The 18,283-nt window shown below is 46.2% G+C and overlaps 3 protein-coding genes across 3 annotated transcripts in view; all 3 read left to right on the forward strand.

The window, feature by feature from the left end:
- The window catches only part of LOC309384778 (zinc finger MYM-type protein 1-like), a 194,791-nt gene that overhangs the window by 124,100 nt on the left and 52,408 nt on the right, over window positions 1-18,283 (forward strand). The gene's annotated exons all lie outside the window — the stretch shown is intronic.
- Window positions 1-18,283, forward strand: part of LOC309384782 (uncharacterized protein) — a 139,326-nt gene that overhangs the window by 45,622 nt on the left and 75,421 nt on the right.
- On the forward strand, window positions 1,969-18,147 carry LOC309384817 (zinc finger protein 202-like). Its single transcript, XM_081938619.1, has 5 exons — window positions 1,969-2,524; window positions 2,762-2,876; window positions 2,989-3,053; window positions 7,768-7,897; window positions 15,809-18,147. The coding sequence occupies exons 1-5, from the start codon at window positions 2,111-2,113 to the stop codon at window positions 15,892-15,894; spliced, it is 810 nt and encodes a 269-aa protein (XP_081794745.1). The 5' UTR covers window positions 1,969-2,110; the 3' UTR covers window positions 15,895-18,147.

Consider the following 18,283-nt stretch of genomic DNA (forward strand, 5'->3'; position numbering starts at 1 on the left):
GTAACTTAAAATAAACAGTCGTATAGTTACTTGCTAAACATGCATAAAATTATCTTTGTTGCATAAATAAAAATTACTAACACTAAAGTGTCTGGATGACCTGGGAGGGGGGCATATTTCAGCTGATGCTCAGTGGAAGCTGTTTTTTCAAATATGGATTATTAAAGGTTCGTGTTGTAGGAAGTTATCACCTAACCCTCTCCCAGAAAAATGAAATATCCTAGGAAATGTTGAAAACGCAGAATATTTCTCTGGATGTGAAAAGGAAGAAACATATTATAAAGACAGAATAGCTGTAGCTTCCTGCCCATCCCACTTTGTCAATGAGCCATTAAAGCCTGAGCTAATTCACTTTACATAATAAAGCCCTTAACCCAACTCGCCACCTGGCATCTGAGGACTCAACCAAACCTGGATTCAAAACGTAGCCTGCATGGCCCCATGGGAGTCTGACAACCAATCAGAAGACAAGCTCAAGATCAAAGCCCAGAGAGGGCATAAAACCAGGGACTCCGCATCTCAGCCTCCCTTCTCTCCTTCTCCACCAACATTGAAGCATGTGATCATCTTTTCTGTTCAGGGCTCAAGCCATGTGGTCCTGTCCACCATTAAAACCATCTTTCCAAGCAGCCTCCATGTCTCCAGTGTCTTTTTCCCCACTTGGAGCCGAACCCAGAAGGACGTTTCTTTCAACAGTGTGACAAACTGTAGAAAAAAAATAGATACAGAAAGAAAAATTAGATGTTACTCCCACTCTTTTCCATCCTGTTAAATATTGTTTTGCTCAGTGTAGCTAACCTCTGTCAACTCCAAATCTGGTCACATGTTTTCATAGCAATGGAGCCTTCCGCTTTCCTTGTTTTGCTTTTTCATTTCCTTTCCCTCTTTTCATTTATGGTCTAATGATATATCCCTGCCTTACATTCTCCAAGGGGCCTAAGCTTCCTAGTCACATTTCTTGAGGTGAATTTCCTACTCAATCCCTATGTAAAAATATGTTTTTCCCCCATCATAGTTTCGATTCATATTCCTTTTCCACCATCTTCCTTTCTTAATTTTATAACTCCACCACTCAGAGATGAAAAACCATTTCCCCCTCTTCATTTCTCAATTAAAGAGCCTCTTTATGAGGTAAAACTTTCGGAATATCCAGAGATTTCAAGTTTCCCTCTATTTTGGAACTGGTTTTCTTTTTTCTTTGTGTTCAGCGTGGCCGTGACGGGCAGGGACCCCTTGAGAGGGGCCTTTCTGCCTACTTCCAAGCCCATCATCCGCGCCCTCTCCCTTCGCCTCAGACGGGCTCCTCTTTCCCGCCCTTTCTACAATCCTGGCACTTTGCGGCAAATCCACCAGGGGGCGCTCTCTTCCAAGAGAAGGGAAAACCAGGCGCTTCCCCATTGGTTCACTGGAGGGCGATCGTCACGGCTGCCTTTCCATAGGCGTCTCCGAAGGAAGTGACGTCACAAATGATCGCCGCTCTAGGACGCCACACACGCTCTCCTTAACCCCTGGGGTTCCGCAATAGGGGGAGAGGCTGCGGGTGAGTCTGGCGGAGGGAGATGCAGATGTGTTGCGATTGAGGAGGGGGCCTCTTCCCATGTTCCACAGCAGCCCTCTCGTGTAGGGGAAGCGGGATATGCCAGGAAGGCGGCGGGGCTCCGGGGCTCCCTTTCCTTACATGTGTCCAGGAAAGAGCCCGAGTGGGGGGAGGGAAGGATCGGCAGGAGAGGAGAGAAGCCGGGCGAGGAGGAGGCAGGATTCGCACCGGGCTCCCCGAGGGCCCGATCCTGTCTCCGGAGGGGGGGAGAAGCGGGGCGGCCTCTCCCGGCCCTGCGCTGGGATGAGCCGCTTGGGGTTGGTTGGGTGAAGGTTCTTCAGTGGCTGAATTCCACTTTCCAATTCTTGGCTTTTCTTTTTCCTTCCATCTCAGATGCAGAAACCTGAAATCTTTGCAAGGCAAAAGTTTCTCTTGGGGAGGAAAACAAAGAGCGGAATAACTTGCAGGGATCCGTCCTGAAGCCCCAGAAATTCCCCTGTGAAGGAAAAGGCACCTGGAGACCCACCAGAGTCCTTGGACCCACCTGGAGTTGCTCTGCAGGAGAGAGAAAGGATGGAGACACAACCTTTGGCCAAGGAGGGAAGCGGAAAAGGCCCTTCAGCTGCTCAGCCTGGGAAGGGGGGGAAGCTCTGTGCAAGGACTGGGCAGAAGATCCTGGAGGAGGAAACCATCCGCCCTTCCGAAGTTCAATCCTGTCATTTCATCCAATACTGGGAGGCTGAAGGTCCCCGAGGACTTTGCAGGCGACTCCATGACTTTAGTAGGCGATGGCTGAGACCAGATAAGCACACCAAAGCCCAGATGCTGGACCTGGTGGTTCTGGAGCAGCTCCTGTTCCTTCTGCCCCCAGAGATGGAGGGCTGGGTGCAGGAGTGTGGAGCAGAGAGCAGCTCCCAGGCGGTGGCTCTGGCTGAAGGCTTCCTCCTGAGCCAGGCAGAGAAGCAGAAGGAGCAGGTCCAGTTGCAGGTAAGAGATGGGAAGGGAATAGAGAATGTGTTTGAACACTTCCTTCCCAAACTTCTGAAATTCATAATATATGCAATATTCCTCGAATTCTTGTAGGACATTGTTCCATTGTTTTCTCACTCAACCTCACTGGTGGACATTTGGGGCTTTGAGGTTGTGTTCTGAATATAAGAATCCACTTTATGTCATGTGATGTACATTAATTCTCTTTCTTCTTTTCCTTCCCCCTATTTGAAGTGCTGCACTGTGGAAATCAGAGATCCTGAGGGAAAGAAGAATCCATCAAATCCCCCTGAGAAGCTATTTTTCAGGAGGATCCGTTGGGAATGTCCAAGTCTGGACACCTCAGGAGGTAATGAAAGATCATCTGATTGCCCATTTGTCTTATCTTCACTATCTCTTCTCTTTTATAGAATACATCCTCCTATTTTATTATAAATTTTGAAATTATTTTATCCTTACAGAGGAACAAAGAATGAAGTTTTCTGGTTTTTCTGAAACTCAAACAGTGGTTGAACCTCCAAATCAAGTAAGAAAGGGAAAAATTATTAGATTTGTATTCTCCTTTCCTCCTTTTATTTTCCACCCTTGTTCTGACTGGATTATTTTTTTGTTCCTGTACGACATGGACAGCATAATAGTATGTTCAAGTTGCTGTCAGCCAGCTTAACGTCCTCTGTAGACTATAACTTGGACACACTGGTTTGTCATTTCTACCCTCAGATTCTTTTTAGGCTACGTTTGTCAGTGTTCCAACTAATAAATCCATTTCAAGTAAAACTCGGAGGCAAGTGTATTCCTCAAAGAAAGTTTTATTGGAAATACCAAATTGGCACAAATCTGGTGAAAACCAGCTCTGAAAGGTCCCGTGGTTTTCACCTAATTACAAACAGAAGTTTTCATTTCATTTCATTTCATTTCATTTATTAGATTTATAAACCGCCCCCTCTCCCCGAGGGGACTCAGGGCGGTGTACAGACAGAAATAAAATGCACTATAAACAACAGAAATACAAAACCCCAAAAAACAAATTAAACAAAAAGTCTGTACAATGATCATAAAATTAGCTAATAATTAAAACCAATTAAAATACCCCAGAATTTAAAATTTAAAATACCGGCCAGGAGGGACGGAGCTTAGATTATGATTATGATTGGGCCAGGCCAGCTAATTGGAACAGGTGGGTCTTGAGTTTCTTACGGAAGGAGCGGAGATCAGCAGTAATTCTAATATTGGGGGGGGGGGGGAGGTCGTTCCAGAGGGTTGGGCCCATCACAGAGAAGGCCCTACTCCTGGGAACCGCCCGCCGGCATTGCTTAGCGGATGGTACCCGGAGGAGTCCCTCTCTGTGAGAGCGAATTGGTCGCAGGGATGTGTGGGGTAGGATGCGATCCCGCAGATAACTAGGTCCTGAGCCATGGAGCGCTTTAAAGGTGATAATCAACACCTTGAAACGCACCTGAAGAGCCACAGGTAGCCAGTGCAGCTCGCGCAGGAGCGGTGTTATATGGGAGTACCTGGTACTCCCCATAATTGCCCGTGCGGCCGCGTTCTGGACCAGCTGCAGCCTTCGGGTGCATCTCAAGGGGAGCCCCATGTAGAGAGCATTGCAGTAATCCAGGCGGGACGTCACCAGGGCATGAGTGACTGTGCGAAGGGCGTCCCGATCCAGTAGGGGGTGCAATTGGCGCACCAGGCGAACCTGGTGGAACGCCCCCCTAGCCACGGCGGTCACATGGTCATCCAGCGACAGCCGGGTATCTAGGAGGACGCCCAAATTGCGCGCCCTGTCCACGGGGGGCAGTTGTTCGCCCCCAATGGCCAGAGATGGAACCCACTGGCTGAAGCGGGTCGCCGGTAACCACAGCCACTCCGTCTTGGAAGGGTTGAGCTTGAGTCTGTTGTCTCCCATCCAGATCCGTACGGCCTCCAGGCACCGGGACATCACCTCGACGGCTTCGTTGGGGTGGTTCGGGGTAGAGATGTATAACTGAGTATCATCGGCATACAGATGATACTCAACCCCGAACCCTCGAATGATCTCGCCCAGCGGTTTCATGTATGTGTTGAACAGGAGAGGTGAGAGGACCGACCCCTGTGGCACCCCACACGTGAGTGGCCTCAAGGTCGACCTCTGCTCCCCTGCCAACACACATTGCGTCCGACTGGAGAGGTAGGAGGAGAACCACCGCAATACGGTGCCCCTCACCCCCAACCCCTCCAGCCGACGCAATAGGATACCATGGTCGATGGTATCGAAAGCCGCTGAGAGATCTAGTAGGACTAGGATGGAGGAACAGCCCCCATCCTTCGCCCTCCAGAGATCATCCACCAACGCGACCAAAGCCGTCTCCGTGCTGTGACCGGGCCGGAAACCGGACTGGCGCGGGTCTAGATAATCAATTTCCTCCAGGTGGCGAGGGAACTGTTGTGCCACCACACTCTCCACAACCTTCGCTAGGAAGGGAAGGTTGGAGACGGGACGATAATTGGCTAACTCTGCTGGGTCCAGAGAAGGCTTCTTAAGCAGGGGCCTCACCACCGCCTCTTTCAAGATGGCTGGCAAGGACCCCTCGCTCAACGAAGCGTTCACTAGTCCCTGGAGCCAGCCTCGTGTGACCTCCCAGGCTGCCAGTATAAGCCAGGAGGGACACGGGTCCAATAAACTTGTGGTGGCCCGCAGTCGCCCACGTAACCTGTCCATATCCTCAGTGGCAACAGAGTCAAACTCCTCCCAGAATGGTCCCTCAAGACTCGCCTCCGGCGTCTCCTCTGGATCACTGAGGGAGACCCATTCACTCCGGAGCTGAGCGATTTTGTCCTGCAGATATTCCCCAAATTCCTCTGCTCTACCCTGCAGGGGGGCTTCCCGCGGCCTCTGTGAAAGGAGGGAGCGGGTCACCCGAAACAGGGCGGCAGGGCGGTTTTCTGCAGACGCAATAAGAGTGGCGCAGTATCGACACTTGGCCACCCTTAATGCCACAAGGTAGGTCCGTAAATAGGCTCTTACCTGTGTTCGGTCAGATTCGGAGCGAGAGGATCTCCATCTGCTCTCTAGGCGTCTCTTGTGGCGCTTCATCACCCTTAGCTCCTCGGTAAACCAAGGGGCCAGGGTGGTTCGCTGCCACCGGAGAGGCCGCAAAGGCGCAACCCGGTCCAAGGCTTCTCAACCAAAAAAAATCACATGGCCCAATCACTTTCTGTGACCGCTGGCTGACACGTCTCCATGCGTGAGGAACTGCACTCACCCCCAGCCCTCTTGGAGCAGAGCTCACCTCCCCCATGGCGGCTCCTCTTCCTCCTGGCTACTCCAGCATCCTGGCTGGAAGCAGCAGCACAACAACTGCCATCACTGGGGATGAGGGGGTGGTGGCAAGGACAGGTGGGCTGGGGTTTCCTTCCATCCTCGCCTAAGTGGGCTTCTTGCGCCATCCCATTTCTCCAGCACTAACGCACGTCTGCGGTCTGGAGCACCTGGCCTGCATGGGGCAGCATTTGCTGGCTGGGGGGCTGGCTGCCCTGCCTGCTGCTTCTGCCATTTCTGGGGAAGCAGCGCTGCCGCCTGTCCTGGCTGGCAGCTCTGCTGTCCTTGGTCTTCACGGTTCCAGTGCTCCCCCTCGCCCCTGGCGGCGGCAGTTTCTGCACTGCCATTTTCCTGGCACTAGCAGTGGGCAGGGCAGCCAGCTGCCCAGCCAGCAAATGCTGCCGTGTTGCCTCATGTGGCCGAGCCACCCAAGCGCTCCAGACCACAGCTGGAGGGCTGGGGCTGTGCAAGAATCCTGCTCGGGCGGGGAGGGCGGGAAGCCTGGCTCTGCTCCCCTTGCTCTTCTAGGTTCTGGCGCACCAGCCACCTGGTCTTCACAAGTGCAGGAGCACCAGAAAGAGGAAGAGCAGCCACCTGATGTGCATGAGCATGCTGGGAATATGATCTTCTGGTTTCTGGTACACACATGTGCACTGGCCTGCTGGTCTTTATGCACGCATGCAGGACAGAAACTGGAAGACCAGGTGGCTGGTTGCATGCTCGTGACGAAAATCAAGATCATATTCCTGGTGTTTGCCTACTCAACCGGTGGCTGCTCTGCCACTTTCTGGCACTCCCACACACGTGAAGACCAGCTGGCTGGCACGCCAGAACCTGGAAGAGCAATGGGCGACGGCTCACATGCCTGGAGAGATGGCTCTGCATGCCACTTCCAGCACATGTGCCATAGGTTTGCCATCACGGTTCTAGGCCAACCCAGTGCTCAGACAGGAAGCTCTGGCCTATAACATTTCAGATAAATGGCTGTCCAATTTCTTCTTAACCCCCTCCAATACTGGAGCATCCAATTTATTTATTTTATACTTATAACATGTATATTTACTGTTTAACTATTTTAATATGACTGTACACCGCCCCAAGTCTCTTTTGAGAGAGGGGCGGTTTAGAAATCCAATAAAGTTAAGTTAAGTTAAGTTAATACACCTTCTGGAGGCAAGTCAGTCTACTGATTAATTGTTCTCACTGTCAGGAAATTTATCTTTACTTGTAGGTTGGTTCTCTCCTTGATGAGTTTCCATCCATTGCTTCTTGCCCCCCCTTCAGGTGCTTTTTGGAGAATAGGTTGGCCTCCTCTTCTTTGTAGCAGCCCCTTAGATATTGGAACACTGCTATCAATATCATTCATAGTTCTTCTTTTCATTAAACTAGACATACCAATTCCAGCATGTTTTAGCCTCCAGGACCCTAATCATTTTGGTTGCTCTTTTTTGTATTTTAGAGTCTCAAGATCTTTTTTATATTGTGGCAACCAAAACTGGATGCAATATTCCAAGTGTGGTCTTACCAAGGCACTATACAGTGGTACTAACACTTCATGTGCTTTTGATTCTAACCCTCTTAATGCATCTCATGTGTCAGGGTTCCAAATAGCATCCTCAATCAAATGATGGTGTTGGGGTTTTTTTTTTTTTTTTGACAACTGTAGCAAACTGCTGAGTCATGTTTAAGTGATTGTCCACTAGGACTCCAAGATCCCTGTTGTAGTTTCTAGTGTTGAACCTTACGTTTCTCAACGGTTTTCATTTTTTTAGATGGGGCGATCCTTCTATATCTCGAGCTTATCTTCCAGAGTTATTCCTGTCATTTTGGTCTTGTCTGCAAATTTGATGAGACCTCCTTCTATCCTCTTGTGTAAATCATTGATAAAGATGAAGAGACCTTGCAAATCCTCCAGTTCTGTTCTTTTTCCTTTGTTCAGGAGAGTCTGGTATCCTTCGAGGAGGTGGCTGTGTATTTCTCTGAGGAGGAATGGTCTCAGCTGGATCCTGACCAGAAAGCGCTGCATTCTGAAGTCATGCTTGAAAACCATAGGAACGTGGTCTCTCTGGGTAAGAGTTTTCTAGTCCCCAATCAGAGTTCAAGAAGACAGATTATAGTTTGTTGTTTATTTAAAAATCACTGATCAGATATCGTCTCTGATATCGTCTGTGAGGGAGAAGAAAAAAATCTGGCCTTCTCATATTCCAAGGAAGGAAAGAGTCAGTCTCTTTGCTTATATGCTTTCCTTGCCATTTCTTATCTGCATATTTTCCATTTCTCTTTGACGTTATCTGTGGAGGCTGAAAAGAATGAGGTGTGCTTTTATGTGTCCTCTGGAGGTCATGTGAGAGCAGTGGTGGAATTCAAATTCTTTTACTACCAGTTGCAGGAACTGTTAACGGTTGCAGGAACTGGGTATGTTTAGCTTAAGAGAAAGAAGGACTAGGGGAGACATGATAGCATTATTCCAATATCTCAGAGGTTGCCACAAAGAAGAGGGAGTCAAACTATTCTCCAAAGCACCTGAGGGTAGAACAAGAAGCAATGGGTGGAAACTAATCAAGGAGAGAAGCAACTTAGAACTGAGGAGAAATTTCCTGACAGTGAGAACAATTAATCAGTGGAACAGCTTGCCTCCAGAAGTTGTGAATGCCCCAACACTGGAAGTCTTTAAGAAGATGTTGGATAGCTATTTGTCTGAAACGGTATAGGGTTTCCTGCCTAGGCAGGGGGTTGGACTAGAAGACCTCCAAGGTCCCTTCCAACTCTACTATTGTATTGTATTAAGTTCTGTGGGCGTGGCTTGGTGGGCATGGCAGAGGAAGAATACTGCAAAATCCCCATTGCCACCCCACTCGGGGGCCAGACAGAGGTGGTATTTGCCAGTTCTCCGAACTATTCAAAATTTCCGTTACCGGTTCTCCGGAACCCGTCAGAATCTGCTAAATTTCACCCTTGTGTGAGAGGAATGTGTTGTCATTTGTTCTCTGAAACCTCCCCAAATTGTGTGAGAACAGAACTTTCACCTCAGGCCATGGAAGAGTATTCTCCCAATCCAACTCAAGAATGAAGGCCTCATGCAATGTGACTCAGAGCATCCCAGGGTATAGATAATCCCCAAGTTACGACAGTTCACTAAGCAACCGTTCCAAGTTACAACCTAGCCGCCGCCCCCCCGAGTGCTTCTGACCCAGTGCCTAAATTATCAATGTTATAAATAAATAAATAAATAAATTTGAATTTATTAGCCGCTCCCTTTCCAGACAGGACTCGAGGCGGCGTACACTAAGACATATATAAACATACATATATACAAAGACATACATGCACGGAGGAGGTAATAGATTAAAACATTTAGACAAATTAAAACCATTGACATACCCCGTTTAATAAAAACCCAATACAATAAAAATTGAAAATTTAAAAAAAGACAGTCAGGAGGAATATGAAAAAATTACGGTTGAGCCAGGCTGGATAATTGAAAGAGGTGGGTCTTCAACTGTACACGGAAGGAGCGGAGATCGGAAATAATCCTGATGTCACGGGGGAGGTCATTCCACAGGGCTGGGCCCATCACAGAGAAGGCTCTGCTCCTGGATGTCGCCCCCCGACACTGTTTGGCGGACAGCACCCGGAGAAGTCCCTCTCTGTGTGAGCGAATTGGTCGTAGGGATATGTGGGGCAGGATGCGATCCTGCATGTAACTAGGTCCTATGCCATGAAGCGCTTTAAAGATCATAAACAAAACCTTGAAACGCACTCGGTAGACCACAGGAAGCCAGTGCAGCTCGCGCAGGAGAGGTGTTACAGGGGAGTATCTAGACCTCCCCATAATCACCCGCGCGGCCGCGTTCTGGACCAACTGTAGTCTCCGAGTGCATCTCAAGGGAAGCCCCATGTAGAGAGCATTGCAGTAGTCCAGGCGAGACATCACTAGCACATGGGTGACTGTGCGTAGGGCATCCCGGTCCAATAAGGGGCGCAATTGGCGCATCAGGCGGACCTGATGGAACGCCCCCCTTGCCACGGCTGTTACATGGTCATCCATGGACAGCCGGGCATCTAGGAGGACGCCCAAATTGCGCACCTGTTCCATGGGGGCTAGTTGCACGCCCCCAATGGCCAGGGATGGAAGCACCTGGTTGAACCGGGGGGCCGGAAGCCACAGCCACTCCGTCTTGGAAGGGTTGAGTTTTAGTCGGTTGCCATCCATCCAGACCCGTACGGCCTCCAAACACCGGGACATCATTTCGACGGCCTCATTGGGGTGGTTCGGGGTGGAAATGTATAGCTGAGTATCATCAGCATACAGATGATATCCCACCCCAAAGCCACGGATGATCTCGCCCAGCGGTTTCATGTATGTGTTGAACAGGAGAGGCGAGAGCACCGATCCCTGTGGCACTCCACATGTGAGTGACCTCCGGGTCGAACTCTGCTCCCCTGCCAACACACGTTGCGTCCGGTCAGAGAGGTAGGAGCCAAACCACCGTAAGACGGTGCCCCTGACTCCCAGCCCCTCTAGCCGGTGCAACAGGATACCATGGTCGATGGTATCGAACGCCGCCGAGAGATCTAATAGGACCAGGATAGAGGAACAACCCCTATCTCTGGCCCTCCAGAGATCATCAACCAATGCGACCAAGGCCGTCTCCGTGCTGTGCCCGAGTCGGAAGCCGGACTGGCGCGGGTCTAGATAATCATTTTCCTCCAGGTGACGTGGGAACTGCTGTACCACCACACTCTCTACAACCTTCGCTAAAAAAGGAAGGTTGGAGACAGGACGATAATTGGCTAGGTCCGTTGGGTCCAGGGAAGGCTTCTTGAGCAGGGGCCTCACCACCGCCTCTTTGAAGGCGGCCGGTAGAGACCCCTCACCCAACGAGGCGTTCACTAGGCCCAGGAGCCAGTCGCGCATAACCTCCCAGGATGCCAGTACAAGCCAGGAGGGACACGGGTCCAATAAACATGTGGTGGGTCGCAGACGTCCACGCAACCTGTCCAAATCCTCGATGGCAACCGAGTCAAACTCCTCCCAAAGCGGTCCCTCAAGACTCGCCACGGGCGTCTCTACTGGACCACTGAAAGGGGCCCATCCCATCCGGATTTGAGCGACTTTGTCCTGTAGATATTTCCCAAACTCCTCTGCTCTGCCCTGTTGTGGCACCGCAGCCATTCTATACATGAATGACGGCAGAGGTGCTGCAACAACATTCATCCTACCTATACCCCCACCCCATCCTGCCGGGACTTACAACGATATAGCGAGCCATCTGTTCCTTTGCCTGCTTCGGTGCCATTTGCAGAAAAAAAGAGGCGCAAAAAATCACGCGCTACTGATCTCACGTGATCTCGCACAATAGTACTTTAGGCCTCTGTTCTCTGCTAACCAAGGCCTGTATGAGGTCCAGGGCAAAATGCTTTACAGAGGGAAGGCCTATTCATTTTCAGAGACTTTTGCCCTGGATCTCGTGCAGGCCTCAGTTTTTAAAGAACACAGGCCTGAAGTGCAAGATCACGCGAGATCAGTAGCCTGAGATCGTGCACTACTGGTCTCTTGTGATAACTGTTCTCTGCGAACTAAAGCCTGTACCAGATTCAGCCAAGAGCCCTTGAAAGTCGATGAGACTTTGGGGCAGCGAAATAGCCATTCTGGTAGCCTCCCATCCTTTGTAGCCTAAGCACAAAGAGCGTTTACAAGCCAATGGGAGGCTTCAAGGGATTTCACTCCAAAGTCTCATTGCTGGGATCAAGGAATGGGATGAGTAGGGGTCCCGCCCTCCCACCAGACACCATAGAGCAGCTGCTCCAAGGTACACCGGGGAAGAAGGAACTTGTTTCAAAATTGTTTCAGTTCTCACAGGTCTCTTCTGAAATTAGTCCACCCCAATAAATCATAAGTTTTCTCCTAATTCCTCCTTGAATGTTTCTCCAGATTATTCCTTAACTCAAAACTGACTTTCATTGAGATTTCCATGTATATAGATGTAAAGAAAGAAATACTTTCTAGATATTTTCAAAGCTTTCACCATACATGAATAGAGAAATCACATTTCTATGTCGCACCACTTTAAGAATAGAATAGAACGGAATAGAATTCTTTATTGGCCAAGTGTGATTAGAAACACAAGGGATTTGTCTTTGGTGCATATACTCTTAGTATACATAAAAGAAAAAAATAAATTCGTCACAATCATAAAGTACAATACTTTTTTAAAAAGGTTTTCTTTTTTGTTGCAAATTATTTTAACATATTTTATGAACAAAGTGTTGTCTGGATCTTTTCTTGAACATCCTCTCATATACGTACATAATCCATTTTACATCATATCTCTGTTTCCAATTTCAGCCATCATATTCTCTTTCCATATTTTTTTTATCTTAAAACTTATTTTTTTCTTAATACATAAACATTACCAATTGCTCTTAATTTCTAATCTCTTACCATAACATCAACTCCATCACTAGATGTTTCTCAGATTGCCCATCACACTCTTTAACATTTCATTTTCGTCTCTTAATTTAAATAGTCTTCAAAGTTAAACCAAATTGCCATTTCACATTTCATCTGTTGGTCTGTTTTGCTGTAAGCAACATACATAATCAAATTCAATTTTTACATAAAAACTTACTTATTTATCCACAATTCATAATGTTGGTATGATTCCTTTACATCTTAATTAACTATCCACTATTAATAATATAAATACAGTTCCCTTTAATCTACTAATATATACCTTATTTCCCTTCCTCCTCCTCTTAAATGGTTAATTTTCTCTTGGTCTCTCAAAGATTCCACTTGTTATTAATTTTCTCTTTTTACCCCATTCTCTTAACTTCTTTTTCTTTTTATAATTATTGTATTTTTTCTTCTGCGTCCCTTTTCTCACTTTTAATTTTATTGTTTCAGTAGTTTTTCCTAGCCTCTTCCCACTATTTCCCTCTTTGCTGTTTGATTGATTCTTTTGGGGGGGATATTCCCTCCTGTCTACCCCTTTTGTGCCACTGTAAATCCCAGTGAAATCATCTAATTGTTTTTTACTTTCAGTTCCTTTTTCTTCAATATTATTTTCTTGTTCTTCATTTATGCTTTCTTTTTCCCCCTTATCTCCTGTTTCCTGATCTGTGTGCTCCAGCCGAATTTCTTTTTATTGCCTTTTAAAGTTTCACACGCATTTTTTAGCATCTCGAATAATTCATCATACATCCAAGGCGTCAGATTGTCAATTTAACAAATTTAACAAATTTTTAAAACTTTTAAATTATATCACATTTAATTAGAACTTAAAGTCTGTACAATCCTTTTTTTAAAATTTCCAGATTCTAATGTCCAATTCTAATGTTAATCCAATCCAAACCAAGTCAATTTTTTTTATCTTCCACAGCTTTAGAAAATCAAAACCAAACAATGTAGAAAAACAAACTCTCATTAATAGTTTTCACAGTTCCAAATTATTTTGTCCTGTAGTCAAGGTAAAGTTTCACAGCTGCACTTTCTCTTCTATCTTTCACAAAGTATTTTAGTACTCTATTCCCACCAGCAGATAGCTCTCTCAAATCTGCAGTACACTCAAACCAGCTGATTATCAAAACTGTTAAAAACACTTTAAATCCACATAAAAAAACCCTTTCCCCAGGTTTTTTCCTTTTATTAATTTTAGTTTCTCCAAGTCCAATTGTAAAAGCAAGGATCTTCTTGGGCTTTAGCATTTAAGCCTCCGCTTTATCCTTCTTCCTCTATGGAATTTCCCTAATGCCAATTAGCCAGCTCCAGCTCCAGGACAGTTTTTAAGTCCAAATTCAAAGTTTTCTTTTACCTGTGAGTTGGCCAATCACTCACCTGGTTCCAACACTCTGTTCCAACACTGCTCCTGCTCAAAAACTTAGTCCGGTTGCCCCAGCTTCAGAGCGATTATTTAGAAATGGCCGCTGCCCCTGCCATCAGTCTGAAGAGCTTTCTCTGACCTACTGAGGAACTCGCCGGTTCCTCTTGGTCATCTGAGATGCCTTTCCTTCTTCCCCGTCCTTATAGGACGGTTCCCATCTGAAGACCCCCCACCCCCGACAGCAGTTTGTCCGGCTGGATTTTCATGGAGCTCATCAGAGCCCGCTATTTTTCCAACCGTAACACTTCCAGTTTCTCAAGATAAAGTACTTAATGATAGTCAGAGAGTACAAATAAGCAATCAAATCATACTAGGAAACAATCAGTATAAATTGCAAGTATACAAGCAACAAAGCTAGAGTCATACAATCAAAAGTGAAAGGATATGGGTGATAGGAAGGTTGAGAAGATTAATAGTAATAGTAATGCAGACTTAGTAAATAGTTGAGAGTATTGAGGTAATTATTTGTTTAGCAGAGTGATGGCGATCAGGAAAAAACTGTTCTTGTGTCTAGTTGTTCTGGTGTGCAGTGCTCTATAGTGTCGTATTGAGGGTAGGAGTTGAAACAATTTATATCTAGGATATGAGGGGTCTGTACATATTTTCACAGCCTTCTTTTTGACTTGTGCGGTATACAGGTCCTCAATGGAAGGCAGGTTGGTAGTAATTGTTTTTGCTGCAGTTCTATTTATCCTCTGAAGTCTGTGTCTGTCTTGTTGGATTGCAGAACCAAACCAGGAAGTGATAGAGGTGCAGATGACAGGCACAATAATCAGCAGCTCCTTAGGCAGTTTGAGCTTTCTGAGTTGGCACAGAAAGAACATTTTTTGTTGTGCTTTTTTGATGTTAGGTGTCCATTTTAAGCCTTGAGATATGATAGAACCTAGAAATTTGAAGGTCTCTACTGTTGATATTGTGTTGCTTAGTATTGTAAGAGGTGGAAGTATGGGAGGGTTTCTCCTAAAGCAGTGATGGCGAACCTTTTTTGGCTCGCGTGCCACAAGTGGGGGGAGCACAGGGGGGTCGTGTGCAGGCGTGCTGCACCCATAATGCAACCCGCGACCCCCCAGTGCGCATGCGTGCACAATGGGTGAACCCCCCCATTGTATATGCTTTTTTCGCCCTCCCCAGGCTCCAGAGGCTTTATAGGAGCCTGGGGAGGGCGAAAAGAGCCTCCCCTGCCCCCCTGGAGGCCCTCCGGGGGCTTCAGGGACCGTCCGGAGGCTTCCCTGAAGCCTTCGGAACGCTTAAAAGCACCCTCCGAGCAAACAGGAAGTGACTTCCGGGTTGCTCGGAGGGTCGTTTTAAGCGCTCCGAAGGCAACAGGGAAGCCTCCGGACGGTTCCTGAAGCCTTCGGAATGCTTAAAACAACCTTCTGAGCAACCCGGAAGTCACTTCCGGTTTGCTCGGAGGGTGCTTTTAAGAGTTCCGAAGGCTTCAGGGAAGCCTCCGGACGGTCCCTGAAGCCTCCGGGGGGGGAGGGGCTTTTCGCCCTCCCCAGGCTCCTATAAAGCCTCTGGAGCCTGGGGAAGGCGAAAAATAGCTTTTAAAAAGGTGAACTCAGCTGGCCAGCGCGCACATGCGCGCTGGACAGCTGACAGGGCAGCACCTCGCGTGCCCTGACAAATGGCTCCGCGTGCCACTTGTGGCACGCGTGCCATAGGTTCGCCATCACTGTCCTAAAGTCTACCACCATTTCTATGGTTTTGAGTGTGTTCCAGTCGCACCACACGGCTAGTTATTCAACCTCCCGTCTGTATGCGGAGTCATCATTTTCTCGAATGAGACCAGTCACTGTTGTAAGCATGCAAACATACAACCTAGTGGAATTTAGCAGAAAATTTAGCAGAAACTTTAGCAGAAAATTTAGCAGAAACTCAGAAAAAAATTTACTTGACTTTCTACAGTTTGATCTTTTTCTCTAACCTTGTTATCATATCTCTAACCTTTTTCTCTAACCTTGTTATCATATCTATTTTATATTCTATGTGTTTTCTTGTACGCCGCCCCGAGTCCTTCGGGAGAGGGTGCGGCTAAGAAATAAATTTTATTATTATTATTATTATTATTTTCATTTCTCTTTTGCTTTGAAGGTAATAATGGGCAGGAGAATCAAGATTCCTGTGAACTGTTCCAAGTGATCAATGCTAAAGATGGAATGGAGAAGTTTGGAATTTGAATAAAATTCGAAAGCTTTAAGAGAAACCAGTTAAATAATTGGAATCAGGAAAGCTCATCTTCCACTGATGCACCGATGCAAGATTTTCTTGCCCAACAAGAAAAACCACATGATTTTCTTACAACTCAGAAAATGATTGACATAAAAGAGAAGCCATATAAATGTTTGGAATGTGGCAAATGTTTTAGAAGTAGCGGGCATCTTACTTGCCATAAAAGGATTCACACTGGGGAAAAGCCATATAAATGCAGAGAGTGTGGTAACAGGTTCAGCAATCATAGTAATCTTATTTCCCATAAAAGGATCCACACAGGGGACAAACCATATAAATGCATGGAGTGTGGAAAGACTTTTGCTTGGAGTGGTGTACTTACTAACCACAAAAAGATCCACACGGGAGAGAAACCATATACATGCATTGAGTGTGGAAAGACCTTTGCTCACAGAGATACTCTTATTTCCCATGAAAGGATTCACACAGGGGAGAAGCCATATAAATGCATGGAATGTGGAAAGACCTTTGCACAAAGAGATACTCTTATTTCCCATGAAAGGATTCACACAGGGGAGAAGCCATATAAATGCATGGAGTGTGGAAAGACGTTTACTCAGAGCAGTGGACGTAAAAGCCACAAAAAGAACCACCCACGAGAGAAGCCATATGAATGCATGGAGTGTGGAAAGACATTTACTCAGAGCAGGGGACTTAGAAGCCACAAAAAATTCCACACAGAGAAGCCATTTAAATGCATGGAATGTGGAAAGACCTTTGCTCAAAGAGGTCATCTTATTTCCCATATGATGATCCACACGAGAGAAGCCATATAAACGCATGGAATCTTGCAAGTGTTTTGCTCAGAATGGTAATCTTTTCATAAAAGGATTCACACTCGGGAGAAAGTATATAGCAATAGCAATTCTACTTAGACTTATATACCACTCCACAATACTTTACCATAGTCTCTGAGCAGTTTACAAAGTCAGCATATGTCCCCAGCAATCCGGGTTCTCATTTAGCAACCTCAGAAGGATGAAAGGATGAATCAACCATGAGCCTGTCAGAATCAAACTCCTGGCTCTGGGCAATCAGCCTTTAGTACTGCATTCCAACCACTGACCCATCATGTCTCTATATGTTTTCTTTCCAAAGTACCAGAGGGCAAGATAAGAAAGTGGATGGAAACTAATCAAGGAGAAGCAACCTAGAATTTGCTGACAGTGAAGGACAATTAACCAATGGAACAGTTTTCCTTCAGACATTGTGAGTGATACATCTGGTGATGCATCCTAGAATTTTGTTTGCCTTCACACTGCCTGGTCACACTGTTTACTTATTTTGAAGTTATCATTTTTTCAGTAGCATACTAATTTTTTTCACACAGTTGTGTAAAAAAAAGTGCTGCTTGAACTCATTTCCTCAAATGCAGAACAGTTGTAGCTTTCTGGCAGACATTCAAAGTTACAATAGGCAATTGATGTTACTGACTCCATTTCCTTCCTTCCTTCCTTCCTTCCTTCCTTCCTTCCTTCCTTCCGAAGGAGTATATGAATCAAACTAATATTGGCTATTTGTTTTTATTATGAATTGTTTATGCTACTATATAATTGATACTGATTAAACCAATATTTGCTGTTTGTTTCTGATACGACATAACATTTGTTATGAATTGAAATTTGTTATTGGCTTCTGCTTATATTATTGTATACTGTCAGGAATTAGTTATTAGGAACTAATTCTGGCTTAGTAAATTGTAATAATACTGGTTGGCATTAGTGCAAAGTTTGTAATCTCACTGCCGTGTTTCGCTTCTATTCTTGGCTTCAAAGCTAGGCACATCCTTGAAAATATAGAAGAAACTGTTACCCAGGAATATCAGACCCTATAGATAAAAGAACCAGAATAGGGATTATTTCTGCCTCATAAATTCTGAATCCTAAAAGCATTCTGCTGAATAAATAACTTGGCCAGGGGGGGAGCGGGAACTGCCCCTACAAGGCTATAGGAATACTCAATAGATAAGGTGGACAGAAACGGGGGCCCGAACAAATGCTTTAAAGACCACATTGGTAAATAAACTTTGTCTCTGATTGGGTAAACTTTGTTTCTATTGACGTCCAATGTATATAATATTGCGAGCCACTCTCACAGGGGTGTGACTATTCCTTACTTGCATTTTGTCTGTACATTTTGGATATAGTTTTGTCACCCAGCTTTTCCTTTGGCCATAAATAAAAGCTGATATTTTTTTGCAAGCCTCATCTCGAGTCTCACTGGCATCTCAGTGGCTCGGGAAAACTTCTGGGAACTTACATTTTCTGGCACCCAACATGGGGCTTGAAGGCATTGTTCCTTCAAGGGTAGCTGCATTCAGCTCTTCACAAGCTTTGA

Source organism: Natrix helvetica (genome assembly GCF_964273705.1).
Source record: "Natrix helvetica genome assembly, chromosome: 1".
Lineage (NCBI taxonomy): Eukaryota > Metazoa > Chordata > Lepidosauria > Squamata > Natricidae > Natrix > Natrix helvetica.